Source organism: Oryx dammah, unplaced genomic scaffold (assembly GCF_014754425.2).
Source record: "Oryx dammah isolate SB20612 unplaced genomic scaffold, SCBI_Odam_1.1 HiC_scaffold_27, whole genome shotgun sequence".
Lineage (NCBI taxonomy): Eukaryota > Metazoa > Chordata > Mammalia > Artiodactyla > Bovidae > Oryx > Oryx dammah.
The window spans coordinates 88709927-88728617 of NW_024070211.1; the positions used below are offsets into that span (position 1 = coordinate 88709927).

An 18691-nucleotide genomic window follows, 5' to 3' on the forward strand; every position below is an offset into this window, starting at 1 on the left:
CTTTGGACAAGTTACCAGTTCTCTTCAGGCTCTGCCTTATGCCCGGAGCACTCCCTTCTCCCAGGAGTGTGTGGTTATGCCTGAGAAGTGGTTTAAGATGCCTAGAGAAAAGACAGATGGTGGTGGGCATTCTGTATGGGAGATTGTTATGGCTTGTTGAAACCACATTAAACCCCAGTCATTTCCTGAACCCTCACAGAACATAGAATTAACCAGTTATGGCACCTGTGGGATGTCTGAATAAATAATAATCACACTGAACTGTTGTAGAACTAATATATCTCTTAAATTGGATTTGGGTCCTTTATTTCCTCTGAAATCACTTCCTTAATTAGCCAAATGCTTAGGTCAGTGGGTTGCAGAAGGATAACACCTTCTTTTCTTAAGGGTCACGGGATACCTATAAACCAGTATCTGCTTGTGAGAAGCATAGAATACTGTGGTGATCATCCTGCCTTCCCCATCTCTCTTGGTTTCTCACGTCGTGCGGCATGTGGGATATCCCTTCCCCAGCCAGGGTGGGACCTGTGCCACCTGCACTAGAACCGCGGAGTCTTACCCACTGCGCCGCCAGGGAAGCCCCTCTCCTGGTTTCTTAGACTTAAGCTTTGACAGTTTCCTCTGAAGAGGAAACCAGCCCTGGATGCATTTATAAAGGGAACATCTCTTTAAAAAAATATTCCCACTCATAAAGCAAAGATACTTTACATCTTTGCAACCCAGAGTCTTCCTGGGGCACAGGCTCTGTCTCAAGGCTGTGGTTGGTGGTGGGCATGTCGCGGCTGTGTAGAGGAAGAGTTTTCGGTATCAGTGAAAATGATGATTTGCTTTCTTCTAATCTCAGTGAGGCCATCATAGCATCATCATTATCACTAGCACTTTTTTGAAGGAACTAGCATGTGCCGGACATGTCAGAATCCTCATGGAAATTGTGTCAGGTAGGTGTCTCTTCCCTTTGTACAGAGGATGGGATTGAGATCTAGGCTCCAAGCCATCAGGTCCTGCCCCTGAGGCCACAAAGCTGGTAAACTGTGAGCTGTTACTGGACTGAGACTGTATCACCTGACCCGCAGCGGGCTGCTTGATCAGGGATCTAGATGAGCATGGGCCTCTGGGGCCGGTTACTCCAGCTTTGAACCTCAGCTCTGCTCCTGACTTTTTTCTCCCCTTTCCTTCTCTTGGAACCTCAGTCTCTTTGCCTGTAGGAAAAAAAAAAATAATACAATAACACCTACTTCTGAAAGTTATTGGGAGGATTAGATGAGTTGCTTCAGGTTTCACTCAGCACAAGGGCTGGCACGGAATATGGTGTCCAGTAATTGCAAGTTCCTTCTTTCCTCTGTCTTTGAACAGGCTTGGGAAAGTCACAGTCATGCATGTGGCTGGGCCAAACGTGACACAAGGTACAGGATACAGCTTTAATGTAAGGATCAGGACTGAATGAAGCAGTAGAATTAGATTTCTGCAATGGATGATGAACGAAGTCTGATAATCTGATAATTAAATGCTGATAATTTGGGATGCCAGGAAATAAATAGTAGGTCAATTATATTTTCAAATGAAATAGGTTGGTTTGTAATCTTTTCTCAGAGTCATCTGAATACTGGGCTCCATGAGGATAAGAATTAATTTATGACCAGCATCAGTAAGTGGCACCAACAAGCACCTAGGACAACGGGGACACAGTAGGTGGTCAGCAGACAAACGTCATCAAACGAATGAGCAGACGAATCTAGTGCTTATTATGTAGGAATCCCAGAACATTAGGGCAGTTGCTGTACTATGACACCACAATGTCCAAAAATTGGTTGAGGTTTAGATCTGATTTGTTTTTCTGCTTATAGTTAGAAATGTGTTATGTTTTTGTTCCCTTTCCTCCATCTTCAAGTTAGTTAATGGATTCTTTAAGGACATCTAACTTCTTACGGGGCCAATATTTGCTTTATTGTTAAATGCACACATTGAACCCAGTCACACAGCAGATATGAGTCTGAACCTCAGATTTGACATGGTACTGATAGCTAATGAGATTAAGCACTTTGAACTCAAAAGACTGCCGGGCACCTCCCAAATTCAGTGTAATGAGTGTTCATGTTCTTGCTGCAGGGTGGCCACACCTACGGGCAGCACGAAGTTCCCTAGTTATCACCACATGGTTCTTTCAAGAACCATACTGTTGTTGAGCCATACTGTATTGATGTTCTGAATAAAACAGTAGTAGGTCCTTTGAAGCAGTAGGAACATGACGGAGTGTACGGAGGCCTGAGGGCAGCTTCCGAGTCCACACTCTGCAGGATTCTAGATGACGTCCTAGAATTGAAAGGAAAAGATTTCACTGTGTCTGTTTCTTGATTTCCGTGATGGTGGCTCTTCTCGTGGGTCAGGCCTGTCGCTCTGTGTCCCCTGAATGCCCTGCATTGTGCTAGGAAAGTGGTAAAGCCATTTCCTGAGTTGTCATAGAGCTTTCAATCTGGTTGAGGAGGCAATACTTGAATTTCCAGGCGATGGAGAGTCAAAGAGCTGTCCTCTGTCAGGAAGCTGAACACTTGGCAGCTTTAAGGGTTGGGGACTCAAATTAAAGCAGTTTCATTGATTCTTCTTTTTCATCTGGCTTCTGGCGTTTCATTTTCTAGTCTTTAATTACTCTTCCAAAGTACTTTATAGCATCATTCGTAAAGGATATTTTGAAGTTTTAGAAGTATAAACTCAAATCCCAATTATCTCGGAAGCCTGTTTAGTGTACCTTGATTTGGGGCAATAATGAGGAAAAGGGGAGGCCCCTGGGGGCAGACCAGTTTAGAAATAGCCTGAATCAGCACATCATTGACACCAAGTGTTTTGATCCAGCATGAATAATTCAGAGGCTTTATTTTATGTGTTAAATGTGAAAGAAGAATGGATAGTTTAGGAAAAGTGATATTCTTTTTTCTTTTTCTAATATGCACTTTTCAGGAAAAAAACACAAAACTGCCGTTTCATGCTGTTTGATGGTAGCGGGATTAGGCAGAGCCTGAATGGTGTACGTGCAACACGCATGTGTGCAGAGCTTGACAAGTTCCCTGCAGGACCAGAGCAAGGGCTTTGGCCAAGGGAGACGCTTGGCTACAGTTTTGACATACAATGGATTAATACTCAAATCGGTTCCGTTGGAGAGCCTGTTGCCAAAACACTCATAGGTTAATTTTTGCTCTTTGGAGGATGAGGTATTGTGGATGACAGTTAATTTACCTGGATATCAAAACCTCATCCAGGTTGATCATTTCTTAATATTTCTTGGGAGACTAGAGTTTTTCAAAAGACCAAATTTAAAGCTCTTGGTTTCTGCTTCCCTACATCCCCCACTCACATGCAGGGAAATGGCCTTACCGGGGAATGGGAAGGTGCTTTGTGGCATGCACATTTCCAGAAGAACGTTAGGTGTCTTACATGGGAACTAGGGCCTAGAATAGAGTAGAAGGTGTGATGGTTTCATGTGGGAGCTTGATTAGGCTGTAGTAGCCCGTTATTTAATCTAACACTGACCTGGATGTTGTTAGGAAAGTGTTTTGTAGATGTGGTTACCCTCTAGCAGCAGTTGACTTTAAGTAAACATATTATCCTCCATAATAGAGGTGTGCCGCATCCAGTCAGATGGAGGCTGTAAGAGCAAAAAATGAGTTTTTTTGGAGAAGAGGAAATTCTTCCTCAAGAATGCAGCAACAGTTTCTGCATGAGTTTCCAGTGAGCCAATTTCCTTAAATAGATAGCTAGACAGATGGATGGAAGGTATATCTTATGCATATATCAGATAGGGTATCTACTCATCCATCCATCTATATATCTGTTCTCTTGGTTCTGTTTCTCTGGAGAACCCTAACTGATAGAAAGGGATGCTAGACTACCCCCTCTCCCAACCCACAGTGGGAGGACCTCAGTCTCTTTGTCTCTCGCATATACCAGTCACAGTGTGGAATCATACATTACAGATTTATTCTATACATTGGAGGTCTGGGTTTGTCTAGAGCTCCTTGTCCAACTGCGAGAGGGAAGGAAAATGTTGAAAAACAAGAGGTAAGAAGGTACCAAGAGTAAACATCTTCCTGGCTTTTCCAGGGGAGGCCAAGGTAATTTGAAGAAACTCCAATAGTATGTAGTTTCTGTATCATTTAGAAATGATCTTGGCCAGAAAGATGAGTATAGGCAATTATTGAGGCATAGACATTTACTGTCTCTTAGTAGCTCTTATTTATTTCACAATCTGGAAATTCTTATCTGATTTGATTTCTTTACACATCAGTTTATTTTTCTTAACTTACTTATGTTGAGTATAACACGCATATAGTAAAGTAAATATAAGTATGCAACTCAGTAAAAATTTAACAAATGTACATACACATGTATCTGTCTTAGAAACCCAGCATCTTAGAAACCTCTGTTTCACACCCTCCCAGTCAGTACCCAACTCTCAGGGGTAGATGGCATCCTGATTTCTGTCAACATAGATAACTATTTGCTGTCCTTGAACTGTTTACAAATAAAGACATACAGTATTGTTTTGTATCTGGCTACTTTTATGCAACATTGTTATCTTTGTTATCCCTACATTGTTAGATTATGAGCAGTTTATTTTTCATAGGTATACGGTATTTTGTTGTATCAATATAGTATGTATGCATGCATGCTGTTGTTGATGGATATTTGGATTGTGTTCATCTTTGGGCTATTATAAATGAAGTTGCTATGACATCGATCGCCATGTCATTAGGTGAACATATGTCTTCATTTCTGTTGGTTATACACCTATGAGTATTTAGTTTTAATAGATAGTACCAAAGAGTTTTCCAAAATGATTGGTATAGTTTACACTCTGTCTAGTAGCAGGTGAGTGTTATAGTCATTGCACATCCTCACCAACACTTAGCATTATCAGTTTAAAAAATTTTAACTGTTCTACTAGGTGTGTAAATATATCTTTTTGTAATTTTTTTCCCTAAAGACTAATGACATTTGGCACACTTTTCTGGGTACAATTTATTGGCACTTCTTCTGTGAAGTTCCTATTCAAATCTTTACCTGGTGTTTTCACCAATTGTGTGCTTTTTTCTGATTGATTTATAGGGATTATTCTGGATAAGTCCTTTGTCAGATACATGGATTGTTTGTATCTTTTCCCACTTTGTAGTTTATGTTTTAACTCCTTTAATGGTGACTTTTAATGAAGAGAGGTTTTTAATTTTAATGAAGTCAAGTCTATCTTTTCTTTCTGTTCTATTTGAGAAATGAATCTTTATCTACCCTAAGGTCTTAAAGACATTCTCCTGTCTTCTTCTAGCAGCTTTGTTGTTTTGCCTTTCACATTTATGCATGTGATTCATCTGTATAGAATTTTTTATGTGTTATTGGGGGAGTCAGTAAAGCACCAGACATTGAAAGGACCGACCTTTCCCTCGGTGCTAGATGCACACCTTTGTTGTATATCAGATGGCTACAGGGCCGAGTGTCTGTGGGTCATCTATTCTGTTTCTATTCTAAAGTTTCTGGACTCTTTAATCAGTTTTAATTACTGTGGCTTTATAATGCATTGATATTTCATCCTCTTTGTCCTTCAAAATTGTCTTTGCTATTGTTGGCCTTCTTTATTTCTATTATAAATCTTGGAATCAGATTGTCAATTTCAGTACATACATGCAAATCCGGAGAAGGCAATGGCACCCCACTCCAGTCCTCTTGCCTGGAAAATCCCATGGATGGGGGAGCCTGGTAGGTTGCAGTCCATGGGGTTGCTAAGGGTCAGACAGGACTGAGAGACTTCACTTTCACTTTTCACTTTCATGCATTGAGAAGGAAATGGCAACCCACTTCAGTGTTCTTGCCTGGAGAAATCCCAGGGACGGGGGAGCCTGGTGGGCTGCCATGTATGGGGTCGCAGAGTCGGACACGACTAAAGTGACTTAGCAGCAGCTGCAGCATGCAAATCTCCTGAGATTTTATTTCAGATTATTTTAAATCTGTAGAATGCATTTGGGATAATTAATATCTTTCTAATTAGTGCTGGCTGGTTTCTTCCTGTTCTCCATTTAGTAGATGGAGAGGCATGATGGTCTACCTCATCAATGACTGACTGGAGTCTGTTTAGGGCAGCAGCAGAGACATATTATTCTCGGTTCCAGATGGGAGTTGGGCTGTGTGTCTTCCGTCTGCCCCTCTGCATTGTCTCCGTGCCGTCTCTGCTCTGCTCTGCTCTGCACCCTGGGACAGTGACCAGCTTGGACAACTACAATGGGCTCCTTTGCCTCTGGCTTCCAGTTAGGTTCCACCAATGGGAGGGGAACATAGGCAGGTACTCAAAAGGAGAGAAGAGAGTGATGTCAGGGTATTAATTTCATGGCTTCTTCCATGAAGGGTCACTTCGGGTTGGCTGTGTTCCTAGACTAAAGGCTGTTAACAGCTTCGACAGGGCAGCATTTTTCTTTTAAGAGTTTGAAGTGAAGTGAAATCGCTGAGTCGTGTCCAATTCTTTGCGACCCCATGGACTGTAGCCTACTGGGCTCCTCCGTCAATGGGATTTTCCGGGCAAAGGTACTGGAGTGGGTTGCCATTTCCTTCTCCATTTTATTTTATTTTATTTTATTTTTGATTATTTATTTATTTTTAAATTTTTTATTTTTACTTTATTTTACTTTACAATACTGTATTTGTTTTGCCATACATTGACATGAATCCACCACGGGTGTACATGCGTTCCCAAACATGAACCCCCTGCCCACCTCCCTCTCCATAACATCTCTCTGGGTCATCCCCGTGCACCAGCCCCAAGCATCCTGTATCCTGCATCGGACATAGACTGGCGATTTGTGTCTTACATGATAGTAAACATGTTTCAATGCCATTCTCCCAAATCATCCCACCCTCTCCCTCTCCCTCAGAGTCCAAAAGTCCGCTCTACACATCTGTGTCTCTTTTGCTGTCTCACGTACATGGTCATCACTACCATCTTTCTAAATTCCATAGATATGTGTTAGTATACTGTATTGGTGTTTTTCTTTCTGGCTTACTTCACTCTGTATAATTGGCTTTTAAAATTTATTTTTTTTAAATTGAAGCATAGCTGATGTATGATATTGTCAATGTATAAGTTAGAGGTGTACAGTACAGTGATTCACAATTTTAAAAGGTTATTTTCTATTTGTAGTTATTATGAAATATTTATTATATTCCCTGTGCTACACAATATATCCTGGTAGCTTATTTATTGTATGTATAGTGGTTTGTCCCTCTTAATTCTCTGCCCCTGCCTTGCCCTTCCCCCCTTCCTCTCCCCACTGGTCACCACTTGTTTGGTCTCTGTATCTGCGAGTCTAGACAGCTTTCCTCTTGTAGTTCCCTTCCTCTGGGCCCCCTTCAGCCTAAGAGTGGTAACGGATCCCCCCATCACTATTGGGTGTGTGTGTGTGTGTGTGTGTTTGCGTGTGTGTGTGTGTGTTAGTCGCTCAGTCGTGTCTGACACTTTGTGACCTCATGGACTACAGCCCGCCAGGCTCCTCTGTCCATCAAATTCTTCAGGCAAGAATACTGGAGTGGGTTGCCATTTCCTTCTCCAAGGGATCTTCCCGACCCGGGGATTGAACCCGGGTCTCCTGCATTGCAGGCAGATGCTTTACCATCTGAGCTACACCTGTTATCCCTTGTTTTTTCCCATCACCCTTACCATACCTTTGTTAAAAACTCTTCCCAATTTGAGAAGACTATTTCCTGCCAGGACTCTACTTGCTGCAGAAGTGGGAGAAAAAGAATTTTCTCAACAACTTTAAGAGAACTTTGAGAGTAAGGATCAGTTATACCAGTGATAACCTTGTTGGGTCTGCTCACAAAATTGTACTTCTGGCTAAACCTGCCAGATTACGGCATAAAGGCTCTATGCTTCTGCTTCTGGTATCGTTGGAAATCATCAAGAGACTCTGTGGTGTGATAAGTAAGATTAGTAGCCTCAAAGCATGTCCTTAAATGTCCATAAGCACTTCAGCCGTAGGTTATTTCTCACTTTCTGACTTAACTCAGTTAAAATGGATGCTGGAGTGTCTGTGCTTGTATCTGAGGAACACCCATGACATGGCCTAAGGATGCTGGGGGAGTGGTGAGGTGAGAGTGTCAGCTTGGCACAGACTTTGAAGTAGCAATAAAGTTGCTGCTATTTGAAAACAGTCGGAACCCTTCTGGAGACAGCAGCCATAAGCTGCAGTGAGAGGGAGAATTGTACCAATGCTTAAGTAGAGTCTTGCATAGAAATCGTTTTAACTCTTCTTTTGACAGTTGGGTTATTTAATTGTCTGCTTTAGAAATTAATTTATAGAGTGACATCTGCTGCACTGGTGAGGATCGCTGAATTTCTTTCACTGAAATAGAAATCGTGTCCAAAATGTCATTTCATGACCACAGTGTTTAACCTGAATCACACATCAGGTAGCGCTGGCAAATGTGACAGGGCAAGAACTGGTGGGAATGAAAAATGGAGAAGTCGTAGCAAATAAAACAGGATAGCACATAAATGAAGTGTTTACTTCTTAAACAGTATGTGATAAGTAGGGTTCTGCCATCATGAATTTGCTTTTCAACTGGACAAGCCTTGTGTGTTCATTTCTGTGCGTAGTTGGTGAATCGTGTATTTTGTTTTCATTACTGACTGGAGCTGGCACTGCCTTGATTTACTGTCCAGAGTTCCACTGGGGCATCACACCCCCTTCCAGGCCATCTGCCCTGGGTTGGTCACTCTTTATACCACAAGTGGCAAAATGGTGGCCATTAGACTTGTTTGTGTATCCCACACATCAGTTTGAAAAATTATATTGAACTGGGATATACAAAGAAAAACCTCAATTTCTGACTTTTCTTGAAAAAAATGGGACGATCTGAGAAAAGTGGGCCCTCTGCTCCTTCTTGGTGACTGGCTGGTGGGAGAGGCTGTGGTCAGCTCAGAGCCGTGGTTTCACCTGGCCACCCTGAGTTGGTAAAGTGGCCATCTGTCCCTGGAGGCATGTGTTGACATGTGTTCAGTACCTTAGGGATGATGCTAAGGTACCAAATGAGAGTAAGAGAAAGAATTGATTTGTCCGGATGTATATTGTTATGAGAAACTGTAAACTCTTGAAGGCCAGAGACCTTGTCTTGTTTATCTTGATAAATCCCCAGTGTTTCATAGATGTTAATTGAATTGAAAGAAAGCTGTTCTTGGGCAGATGAATCTGAAAGTGGCATGCAAGATGCTTAAAGAGGATGCTGAATGTCTGAAAAAGCGAGGCTATAACCACAGGTGGGTTCTAAGAACATAGGCCAAGGTGGTAGCAGTGGGAATAGAAATGGTGGCAGAGGCAATAGAGAAAGACTCGAGACAAATTAGGTGAAAATCCCATTGGGTCTAGAGATAGGCAGGAGGAAAAGGAGAAAAGAAAAGGAAAAAGGTGAGTTTTGGAGCCTTAGAAATAGTGGGGCCATTAAAGCAGGGTGGTAGTAAAAGCTCTAGCATCATTCCTGCTCCCTAAGACCTAATTTTCTGGTGTGAAAGGAATTTGAAGTTTAATTATAGTCACGATTTAGCAAATGCTAGTAACTCTGCTCAGAATTTTTCCCTTACGTTTTTCACACCAGGGCTAAGACCATCAAGAATACTGTCTCTGTGAACCTGGAACTGACAGCTGAAGAATGGAAGAAGAAATACGAAAAAGAGAAAGAGAAAAATAAGACTTTGAAGAATGTTATCCAGCATCTGGAGATGGAGCTAAACAGATGGAGAAATGGTAAGGAAGAAGGAGGTGTGAGTGCGTGCTTTTTTTCCAACCCGTGACTATTGATGTCCTGGGACACTTGGGAAAGAGTGGATGATGGTGGAGCTTGGTCCGGCCTTTCGGCAAACCGTGTGAACAAGCAGATGTTTTCCCTAGCACTGATCCCTGCCCCCACCCTGTCACTTGACTGACATACACTCCTAGTGTGGGCAAGTGACTGTTTGCAAGGTTGCCTTAATCTGCTTCCACTGAGATGTGCCTCTATCCATTACTGTAATTCACTCTCCGGAAGCCACATTTGAGGTGTAGAGGGTGGTGTTTGAGATTTTGGGGTTTTGATTGCTTTTGATTAGATGAAAAATGTCATTCTCTCCTCTGTGAGTTTTATAATTGATTTGGAGTTAAAAGTCACCTCTGGCGAATGTTTGCTTTTTTTTTTGGCCCAACTCATCTTCATGCTCTGCTTCTTCAGAGCTAGAAATAGAGGATTCCTGAAGAAGCTCGGTCCTAAAATGGAGTCTCAAAGGCTTGTTTCGTGACTCATTTTTCTTTTTCCCTAAAGCATTCTCTTTGGTGTGTTCTCCTCAAAGAAAATATCTCAGAGAGCTGACGTGCAGTGGTGGGTGGACTATGGGTGAGGTGTTGGAGAAGGGTTTCCACGTGCAGACAGATCATTTCAGTGGTTTTTGCTTTGTGTGGGGGTTAGCAGGCACAAGTCCTTTTTCTATCCGCCCCCCCGCCTTTTTTCCCCATGGAAACAGGCAGCTTGGTGTGAGTGGTGGCAGATAGTGGATGGTTGGTGTTGGTATTTATTTCAGATGCTGCATCGGGTCTCAATCTTGGGTGACTGTGGGAGCCTGGCGGCCGCTGTGCAAAATCCAAAAGTAACCTGCCTGCTTGGAAGTGCACAGTTAGCAGCAGATGTCTTATGATTATGTTTGCCTCTGTTTTTGCTAGGAGGGGTGGGTGTCAATGAGCTACTGTTCAATTGAAGAACAATTACGTGGCCAAACAGGATTCAAGAGAGGTTCAAGAAATGACCTAGTGGCCTAAATAACACGATTCTTTTCTTTGGGGGCGATATTCTAGCTACACATGTGTTCTGAAAGCTGCTAGAATAATTGAATAATTCAGCATCTGCGGCTGGTGGATGACTTCTTACAATTTGGCAGGAGTAGGAGAGTGGGGAGGGGTGCTTGGAAAGGCGAGGAGCGCCCTGTGAAATTTTGTTCTATTTCTGCGATCCTCTTGGGTCATTTCTCTGCTGGACACCTGGAACATTCAATGAAACCTTTTGGCAAAAGAGGGGCACTGGCCTTAGAAGCGTCATGGTGTGGGCAAATAACCTTGTTCTTTTCTTTCCTGTCCTTTGCCAAGCACCAACCCAGCCCTGCAGTTTTCCATCCTTCGGTCACTGTCCTCTTGGGTCTGCCCACTGCCCCTTTTGCCTGGCCAATGCTTATCTTTTTATCTCTTTGGGTTACTCTGACCTGCTCTTGAACTAGTCACTTGGCCTTATTTCATCCACTTTGCAAATCTACTCAGAAATCTACTGTTTTTCACATCCTGTGAGATGAGATCCTACTTAAGCCCTTAACTTACATAATTCAAGAAAACTAACGTGCTTTCTGACACATGATAGATTTGCGTAATTGTATGTTAAGTAAACCTGTGTTAAAGGCAGTGCCAGGGATTAGAGGGTGAGCAGTCAGCCATGGTCTCTGCCCTCACAGAGCTTACAGGCTGGTGAGGGAGATAGTCTCCAAGCACAATCAATACGTGTACCAAGAAAGGAGAGGATAAAGTGTTGAGGGTAATTACAGAAGACCCTGAGGTTGACTCGAGTCAGCAAAGGTTTCCTTCAGTAAGTTCCAAGAGAAAAAGAGCAGTTTGTTGAGCAAACTAGGAGGTGAGGGTGGAAATGGGGGTGGGTTAGGGGAGCCAGGCTTACATGCCCTGAGGGGCGGGAGCATGAAAGCCAGGGTGGAGAGCTGGGGTGGGCCAGCTCCGAACTGCGATGGGCAAGAGCAGCAGGCAAGTCTGGGCAGTACTCGTTCAGGATTCTGGTCATTATCTCAGAAGCAGTGAAAAGCCATTCAAGGATGTCGGATGATGAGATTTGCCTTTTTGAAGACCCATTGGTTGTGTTGGAGGGTGGACTGGAGGGCCTGGGAAGAGCGCTGGGACCGGCGGTGGCCCTCCAGGCCTGAGACTTAGTCGCTGAATTGAGAGACAGGGCGGTGGAAAGAGAGAGAGATGGGCAGACCAGAGAGGTATTTAGGAGGTGAAACCAGCCAGGCTTGGTGAGGCTGGTGGCTGTAGGGAGAGACAGCGTCAAGGTTTCTGGCTTGCTGAGTTGGATGGAGGGCAGAGCCACTCACTGAGACAAGAAATGGGGGAGGAGAATTGGAAGTGAGAAGTGGGAGATGATGAGGGGAGTTTGAGGGGAGTCTGTGGAACATCCAGGTGAAAATGCCAGATAAGAAGTTATGTCAGTGTCTGGAGCTCCAGGGAGCTGCTTGAGTGATGAAGAAAAATATGTGGGTTGTGGATTTTTTTTTTTTAAATGTATGGCTAGCATAATTTTCATGTACATTAAATGTGAGGCATTTTTAAAGTCTTTATTGAATTTTCTACAGTATTGTTTCAGTTTTATGTTTTGATTTTTTTGGCTGCAAGGCATGTGAGATCCTACCTCCAATCAGGGATCAAACCCACAACCTCTGAGTTGCAAGACAAAGTTTTAACCACTGGACTGCCAGGGAAGTCCCTGGGAGTCATGGATCTTTAGGACATAATTGAAGGTATAGGTAGGAATGAGGTCCTCTCTGGACTCTGAAGAGAGGAGAGGGAGGTTCTTGAGAGACCCCTCCATTCACCCCCATGTTAACATGTAATCACTGAGTGATTAAGAGAAGGGAGCTCTCTGGAGTTCTGTCCTGCAAGCTCACATTTTAAAGGATTTTTTTTTTTCTGGAAGTGAAAGTTTTCAAATATAGAGAACCTACTGAAGTGGTATAAAACTTTCAGACAGGAAGTGAGGCAGGTGGAGGCACGGTGAGGTGGTCCTTTGACTGTGTGTGAGTGAAGGATTATTTTAAGGATTAACTACTCATCTAACAAAAATCCAGAGGCTTTCTGTTCTGTTTGGAGACCATGTGTCTCTTTTAGGCAGGATATGAGACTTGCCCAAGCTGACTGCACAGGGTGCTTGACTCCTGAGTTCATTCTTTTTCTGTTGTGGGTGCATCCTGCATGCTGCCCTTGTGGTTGGTGTTTAGGTTGGAGAGATGAGTGTGAAAAGAAGGGACTGGAATTTCCCCCAATGTGTCCTGTGCATTCTGATTCCTCATGGTCACGAGGGCTGGGTGGTGTCAACTAGAGAGCTGGAATTTTAAAGGTTCAATCCCTAGATTAGGAAGATCCCCTGAAGAAGGAAATAGCAACCCACCCCAGTATTCCTGCCTGGGAAATCCCACAGACAGAGGAGCCTGGCGAGCTACAGCCCATGGGGTCACAAAGAGTCAGATATGACTCAAGTGATTTAGCACACACTTGGAGAGGGGTGGGAAAGGTAAAAGAATATGATGTCTCAGTGGCCAGTCTGGTCCAGGCAGATACAGTAAATAAGTGAAGGGAGGTACATCTGATACAGTTGCCGCAGGAGAGAGCATTCCTTGCCCAAAGCCATTCGAAAGCTGTGAAGTACTCTATTACATGATGGTAGTCTGGTCCCTACCCCAGCCCACCCCACCTATATGCTCCTAGCTTAATGGGCTACTTCAGATGCGAGCCTTGCCGTTTTCTCCTCTGGGTATAATAGAACATTGATCCTCAGCATATTGACCTGTGGCTCATAATGCATGTACTACACCAAGCCTTAATTCATTTCTGCCACTGCCATTCCAGCACTGTGGCCCGGGGCATGTGCTTGGGGGCTTAAGGTGGGGGGCACACCTTGGTTTTATAAATTAAGAGTGGGGAGAACCACCCACTCTCCTGGTTCCATTCCCCACTGGTCCAGTGAGGGTTCCGAAGATAAAAAGAGAAAGGAGAAACTGTATTCCGTATCTTGTAATAATCCATAATGGGAAAGAATCTGAAAAGGAGTAGATATATATGTGTAACTGAATCACTTTGCTATATACCTGAAAATAACACAATGTTGTAAACTAACTATGCTCCAATTAAGAAAAAAAAAAGCTATGAGAGACTCATAGAACTAAAAGAACAGCTGAGGAATGGGGCTTCTGAGGGGCCACACCTTGAGTGAATCCTCTCTGGATGTGTTTCTGTCCTTGTCATGTATATTGGAGACCCAGAGCCCCAGGAGAGAAGGAGGAGATTGTGCTGGGTGGTGTGCTTGGGCTGGGGAAGGACAGGGCACCCTCATGTGTTGTCTGACCACAGCTGCACTCATACGGTGAGGGGGTGGGTAATTCTTCACAGTGCAGTCGAGGTGCTTTTATGAGAATGGGTGTTGAGTGGCTAAAAAACAGTGCATGTCCACCAGAATGTACTAGTGACATCTTGTGGGCTGAAATCCACGGGCAGACTCTCTTCAAATCTGGAGGCTCTGTTGGCAACTTTTAGCCTCATGGAAATGCATTCAGCCTACATGCTTAAGGACAGATAGAGGGAGTGGGCAGCTGTCAGAAATAGGATCTTTCTTTTTTTCCCCTACTCTGTTGCTTGTTGATCATATGTATGGAAAGGACTCAAACCATCCTGTAAAGGAGTTGAATTCAGCTTCCAGTCCACCACTGCCTGGCCCCTGCTCCCATCCCTGGTCCCTGCTCAAGCCACCAAGAAGACTCTGGACAGGAGGATGGGGAGGGAAGGCTGAGGGCCCAGGGCCATGATGCTAGAGGAAAGTGGAGTCCATTGTTTGCTGTTGTTGCTAGGTCAGTCTTTACCCATGCCCTCTTCTCTGGTACGTCTTTGAATTTTGTCCTTTAAAGAAATGACAACTTTTTACAAGAGCTTAAGTCAGAGAAGGCTCCCTGAAAATCTGAGTGTCAGACGTACAGGGAAATAATCTGATGATATGGCGCATCTACAGTGTGTCTTGCATAATTAAATATAATATTAATGAACAGAGTGGATGCAGTCATGCAAAGAAATTATTTCATCACAGGCTGAGAAGGTGTGGAAAAATCAGCAATCTCTAAAGCAGATTGGTTCTCCAGATTTAAAACCTGCCAGGACAGTGGCCTTGGTTCCCTAAGTAGCTAAATCTGTAACCTTGAGGCTGGTGGGTGCTTTGTGGAACTGTGTGGGCTCTGCAGTTGGAACACAGTTTGCTCCTGGGGCATTAAATATTTAGAAGATGTGCCGCTCCTTGGATTTCTGATTATTGTAGAAGCTCAGAAGTTAGCATTTCATTTGAGAGATCTAATTTGTTAGGCTCTCTTCCTTCTTTCGAGAGACAACCAAACACTCGTAGAAATGCTGACTGCTAGGAGAATCGTGTGGCCTGTGTAAGAAGAATGTAAAGCAGATGCTGACTCCTGGGTAACCAGTTTATTAGAAAATTACTGTAGAAGGGATGAAAGAATGTCTTAAGCTTCTTACAATATTTTGAGCAGCTAGGGTAAGAGATGCTACGTGTGTGCAAAATAATCCCATAAAGAAATGAGGTTTTTTTTTTAAACCTTCCATTTATATAATGACATCTTGTATCCTGCTGTTCTCACCCTTCTGGCAACTTAAAACATTTCCTTTTTCGTTTCTTTGATATAGAAATTACCTGCCATTAGGTCTGCCACTGGGCCTGTTTAATTGGTATTAAAAGAAAGTACCTCCTTTGCCAGATCTGATCTAGTTTCTGGCGGAAGCTGTGAGTGACCGGCCAATCTATGCCCTGGAGTTGCAGAGAGAAGGCAATTACCTTACTATATTCTCCAGAGGCTTTAGGGGCTTGACTTATGAAAAGGATAACTAGCTTGTTGCTATTTCATGTGTGAAATTTTAATGAATTACTGGCAGTCTAATGGTTTTCTTTCTTTTTTTTTTAATTTTTTTAACAAAAACCCAAAAAACCTGTTTTAGAATTTTTTAACTAATAGTGCTAACAAGATTTTTTGATTAGTCTGTCATTCTTATTTATTGCAATTGATGGATTTCTATTTTTTGTGGAAGTGTTATTTATGGCCTCTGGGGGTTTTGCTTTTATAATTAAAATGCTCTGTAAACCTTATAGGTGTGCTCCAACTAAACACTCCTGTGTACACACAAATCTCTTTAGTCCTTAAAGGTAATTACATCTGACAATAGGAAATGCCAGAATGCTTGTGTAAAGAAGGAAGTCTTTTCTTGAGGTGTGGGTTGGGGGGGAAACTTTCCTTCTAAAAAATAAGATGCTTTACAATATTACAAGCCCTTTCTCTATGGACAGCAAGTATAAATCCTCAAGGGATAAACTAAGAGAAATTTGCTTTTCACATAAAGGAGAGTAAAAATAAAAATAGATACTGACCTTCGTTTGTGGTCCTTTCCCCTTCTCCTACCACCAGATTTCAGGGCATTATTTCTCCAGGATTTGTTTGCAGCTGTCTTCCACGTTATGATTGGTTATTCTGTAATCACCTGGTGGGGGCTTCTCTGGAGACCCAGTCTGCTGCAGTGCAGGGAATATTCTCCATTAATGCCGTGAGATTGCCATGGAGACAGATTGCCTGGTGTCGGGTCCTGCCGAGGGTTGGGAATTTACAATCCCCAGACGTGTTTGTGAGCTGGACAGTGTAGTTACCAGGGACGCTTCTGGAAGTCATTTTCTGGGTTCTTTGAAGGGCAGCAGTGTTTGGGAAAACTGGCTCTTGATTCCTCCCTGGGCAGGAGCTGTACTCTCCCTGGCAGACACCCGCTGCTTTTGTTGCTTCGTGTTGCTGCTTTGTTCTTCTCGGCCCGAAAGACTGCTGCAAAAAATAATCTTGACTGCCTGACCTTTAGAATAAAAACTGGGATGGGCTCGCTGTTCAGATGTAGCTTTGTGGGGGACATGTTGACACTTTGATTGAGAGAGTTGTTCAAGGGAAACCAGAAGGCCTGGTATAGGTTTCAAATATTGTTTTCATAATAAAAATAAACCCGAAAGGCACTCTCATGGCTATACTGTATTTTATTTTGGGAACTGAGCTCTAACCACTAAAGGTATTATCAGGACCCCAGAGACACTAATCTCAGAATAAGTAAAAATAAAATTTTATGTACAAAACCTAAAATGTTGACACTTGGTCAGGGAGTGGAGGGGATAAGAAATGGATTTTTGTGTTTTTTACACACCGTTTTAATTAATCGTTAGAACAATGCTGTGTTCAAAGCATTGGTATTTCCTTGCCTTTACAGAAAACAAAGCCAGAAGTTAAGTGGGAGACGGCTTGTGATTAGCTGAATCTGTGGAAGGTGCGGGTGGCTGAGGGTCCCGCTATGGCCCTGACCATGTTTATGTAGCATCTGTTGGTCACTTCAGGTGCCTCCTGGAGCAGTGCTGACTGGCTTGTTGAACCTTTCTAATCTGGAACAACCGTGGTCGTACTTTGTGATGCTACAATTTTTCAGCGCAAGAAGAGGGCAGCTTTAGGGGTAGTCAAGCCTGTGGCTTTTGGTTACAGCAGGTCACCCACTGCTAGGTTGTGGGGTTCATCCCTGACTCTTCCTCCCACCAAAGAAATGGAAATATGCACTGGATAACTCCTTGGAAACAAAAAAAGTGAAAGTCATTCAGTTGTGTCTGACTCTTTGTGACTCTGTGGACTGTAGCCCACCAGGATCCCTTGTTCATGAAATTCTCCGGGCAGAAATATTGGAGTGGGTAGCTATTCCCTTCTCCGGGGATCTTCCTGACCCAGGGATGGAAGCCGAGTCCCCTGCATTGCAGGCAGATTCTTGACCATCTGAGCCACCAGGCAAGCCCCAGGCAACTCCTTAGCTGACCCAGTCTCACGGTATCACTGCCTCTCTGGGCATTCGGAACCAAAGAGCACAGGGTTTTGGATGTCTCTTTCAGATGTTTTTATATCATACCTCTGGACTTGGCCTGAACTGGCCTGTGGACAGTATGGCTATATTCCGCCTGCTTTCTGGTCCAGTGCAATTAAGAATTTCCTCTTTATAAGATTTAACTGGAAGATCAGTTCATACTGCTCTGGATTGCCCTTTTCATAAATTTCAGAAGCTAGAACTGAAAAATTAGATGTACAGTCATGATCCAAGTGGGAGAAGGACATTTACAAAGTGTTAATGGTGAAATTCTCTAAGAAGGAACAGAATTGGGAGGTAGAGGTGAAAGAGGGCTTTCAAATTTTAGTATATACTATACAGTTAGAAAAAGACACATATTTTTTTATAATTTTATATTTATAATGTTTTAAACAAACAGAAAAAAACCTTGGAAACTAAATAGAACACTGTACAGCTTTTATAGCCCATGGACTTAGCAGGCTGTAGAGAATATAGGTGCTTTAATTGGATGAAATCCAGTTTGCACACTAAGGTTGCTGATAGATGCTTTAAACCAAGAATTGGAACTGAATGAAATATTGATTTGGTTCAGGTTCAGTTCAAAGGCTACTCTGATATTTTGGTTTTGTTTCAGGTCAATAATTTTAGAAAAAGGCTTAGGTACAGTACCAGTCCGGTTGAGCTTTAGAAGAAAAAACAGTTGGCTCAGTTTTATATTCAGCAGAGTAAAAATTTATTCCAGGTTTTGCCTCAAGTTGCTGCTTCAAATGGAACTGTGATATCAAGGTGAAATCACTGAGTGTTAGTTTTGTTTGACGTGGAGGCCTATGGTACCATTTTGTGATTATCGAGTGAGATAATGGAGTCTTAAGCAATAAAGCTAACCCATCACAGAGTGCTTTGTTTATATTGAGATAAATGTACACGGTCAGTGTTCAGGGGGTTTCTCGAGATGTGATGTATACTATTCG

The 18691-nt window shown here is 43.0% G+C and overlaps 1 protein-coding gene across 1 annotated transcript in view; it reads left to right on the forward strand.

Annotated features, from left to right (window-relative positions):
• The window catches only part of KIF5C (kinesin family member 5C), a 164074-nt gene that overhangs the window by 88143 nt on the left and 57240 nt on the right, over window positions 1-18691 (forward strand). Inside the window, exon 11 of the mRNA XM_040229009.1 lies at window positions 9622-9770. Within this exon, the coding sequence (XP_040084943.1) occupies window positions 9622-9770 (149 nt within the window). The remainder of the gene's footprint in view (window positions 1-9621; window positions 9771-18691) is intronic.